Source organism: Monopterus albus, unplaced genomic scaffold (assembly GCF_001952655.1).
Source record: "Monopterus albus unplaced genomic scaffold, M_albus_1.0 scaffold288.1, whole genome shotgun sequence".
In the NCBI taxonomy this organism is placed as follows: Eukaryota; Metazoa; Chordata; class Actinopteri; order Synbranchiformes; family Synbranchidae; genus Monopterus; species Monopterus albus.
In genome coordinates, this window is record NW_018128168.1 from 496,807 (window position 1) to 499,879 (window position 3,073).

Consider the following 3,073-nt stretch of genomic DNA (forward strand, 5'->3'; position numbering starts at 1 on the left):
TCCGTTGTTCCAGGTGTACAACGCTCTTTCTCTGGGGTTGTAGTCCATCATGCTGATGTGGGAGTACTGGTTGTGGAAGGGAATGTCAGTATATTCATATGTAGAGGAGTTGGTGTGGTAGGCGAAGTGGACCTTGGCCCCAGCCAGGTGAGAATTGGTGACGTACAGGGTGCCACAGATTATGAAGGCCTCCCCTGCACTGCGCTTAGGAAACCCCGTGTCCCAGCTCTGGAGCACTTCCAGTGAACGAGGGTCCAGACGACTCACCTTGAGAAAAAGAGCGAGATAGTGAGTCACAAATATCACAAGATCATCAGCGTGTCAGTTCACGCAGGATGAAAAATCCATCAAAATCTGACTGCAGAGGTTAGCTACTGTCATGTAAGACAACTATGGTGGTAGTTTGTTGAAGTGAACGACAAGAGGCATTTTGTGTGTGTCTCAGGATACTCTTTTATTACACGAGTAGCTTATTTTTTACCAACATTTACCCACCAGTATGGTAGGTAGTCTTCTGAGATTTACTCTCCAAATGGAAAATCTACCTGGCCGGTGTTGATTTCAGACCCTGCACACACCAGAGCCACCTCACTGCATGTCAGGACAAAAACAAGCCATGAGGAACTCTCTGTTTACAAAGACTGTAACCTTACATCTGCAACAGTTGTAGAAAAATTCTCTCTTGCTGATTTTCAGTAAATTTGGCTGAAATTTGCACAAAATTTGGATGGAAACCTGACTGGTGGTTGAAAACTCACTGTTAGAGGTTTATTAAAAGATCAGTTGTGTTATACTGTGCAGTACCTGTGGTACCTTAAGCGAGCAATTTAATTTCATGCTGCCTTTCCTCTTGTGTTTGTTGAAATATGGAATTCAGTGTGTGAACTCTTCTTTGGAGTCTAATTGAGTTTTGTAATATGTATGAATTGCGTTTTGTTTATAATTTTTTGTCTTAATGAACCCTAAGTTTTTTCACTTCCTATTGAATTGTGCTCATATTATTCTAGCCCATCCATCACTCTTTAGATTTATGCCGCACCCTCCCTTCCCGTCCCTTGGGTATAGGCAGGGGGTTGTAGCAAGTGTTCAGTAATAGAGAATAAGCTGTATGCTGTATTTTAAAATCATGTTAGGAAAAATTGCAATATACATGCTGTTCATTATGATAGATTACATTATTCAGTGAAGCAATGTGTCTCTGTCAGTTTTCTTAATGGATTTTTAAAAACTGGGACTTGATGACTTCTGGAAGGTAAAATAAACCTGATGACAGCAGTAACTTCTGGTTGGGACAAATACATGAGTGGATTTGCATTTGTCTGTGGTTAAGTTATTAAAATAACATCAAACAAAAGCCATATTGAAAGTAAAAAGCATATTTATGTTATTTGCTTGTTATTTGCGTGGTTATCACAGTAGTACAGGAACACACACAGCGGCAGACTGTACCATTATGTTTCCAGCATTTGGGATGGATGTGTAGACGGCCCAGAGTCCTGTCTCATCAGCCATGAGGTCGATGTCAGAGGATCCACCCCAGCTGTAAGGGAAAGTGTTATTGTATCCAGCTCCACTCAGGCTGCGCTGAAGCAACACGCTGCGAGAGCGGAAATGGTACTGAACCTGGAAAAGAGAGGCCCCTTCTGTCATATCCCTCACTCTGATCATCTGATCACCAAACTGATAATACTCTCCTGCTCATAATTCTGCCAGTGTCCTACCAGGATGTTGCTCTGGTGCTTATTGTAGTAGAGTGACCCGTTGTAGACCACATGGCCAGTTCCTGCCCAGGGGTGAGGCAACAGATGCTGCACAAAGTTTTGGCCCTTGGTGAAATCCCCCATGGTCCTGTACTCCAACACACGCCTGCCTTTATAGTAGCCGTCCATCGACCACACCTGATGAGGGAAGAAAGGGAAATACAGGGCTTAACTCTGATCTTACAACCTTATTCACTATGCAAAATTAACACCCACCAAATATTAAAACTGCTCTACCTAATTTCTTTTAAGCCTAGAGAGACTCACAACAATCTGACACCATAAGCTGTCCTAACTGCTCTTTGCCCCTTTCATCATGTCCTGCTTCCCAGTGACAATGTGAACTATGGATGCCTGGTTGTGACAGACTGCAGCCTCCAGTCCAAAGCTAACATTTGCTGACCAATGAGTAAGTACCGCTAATGTGACACAAAGCACTAACGTTACACAAAGCTTATATTACTCCCAAATTAACTCAATACAAAAGTAAAATCATGACCATTCTAGGTCACAAATGCATCCAGAAGGAAGAATACTACATCTGATTCAGATGTAACTGCTTTTAACACTCTCCATCTAAAAAAGCTAAACTGATGTGACCCCTGGTTTTTGCTCTTTTTTTGTCCCACTCTCTTGGTGCTAAACAATGCCACCTCTTCACTCTGGCAGCCGCTATTTCAGACTTTTAGCTGGCTGTTTGAAATGGCTACTGGTGGTCTGAAAAACAGTTCTTACAACCTGTGCTAGGTAGCAGGCGGTGCTAATTTATGGACCGTATTTTGACAACACAGGTTAGAGAAGCTGTAGGAGGGGGGTAGTATAGCAGAGAGACATCACATCCTGCCCCATTTTCCCTTGAATTATAAGACAAATAAATTCTGTCATTTGCATAGAGATCTGTAATGGTCACCTGACATGCTAATCAGCAACTTGATTAGATAATGACATGGTCTTTGGCTTTTGGCTGGTAGACAAAATCGCCTTTGTTGGCCACCTCAAATCAAGACAAATTAGTCACTCTGAACCTCGGATGGACAAACATGCAGTTTTATCCATTTAAAATTAAATCTACAACTGATTTGTGTGCTGGAGTTTCTACAAAAATGAAGCAGGGCGATTTAATCTGCTGGACATAGTTTTTATGTTTTGGTCCCAGTGGTGCGATAATAAGTGTTACAGAATGATGTGAATTTAGCAAATATGACACTGAAACGCAAGGTGCCACTTCAATTGCATTTGTGTTCAACATCACAAATGATGACGTTTGTACCATTCAGCATTTATTATTATTAACTTGTCTAATAGGTGTAGAA

At 41.8% G+C, this 3,073-nt stretch overlaps 1 protein-coding gene across 1 annotated transcript in view; it reads right to left on the bottom strand.

Annotated features, from left to right (window-relative positions):
- Positions 1-3,073, bottom strand: part of LOC109973303 (noelin-2-like) — a gene marked incomplete at its 3' end in the record, with an annotated part of 26,359 nt that continues 23,286 nt past the window's right edge. The window contains exons 6-8 of the mRNA XM_020622789.1: positions 1,722-1,898; positions 1,450-1,623; positions 1-267 (exon numbers count right to left, since the gene is read on the bottom strand). Coding sequence (XP_020478445.1) covers positions 1-267; positions 1,450-1,623; positions 1,722-1,898 — 618 coding nt within the window. The remainder of the gene's footprint in view (positions 268-1,449; positions 1,624-1,721; positions 1,899-3,073) is intronic.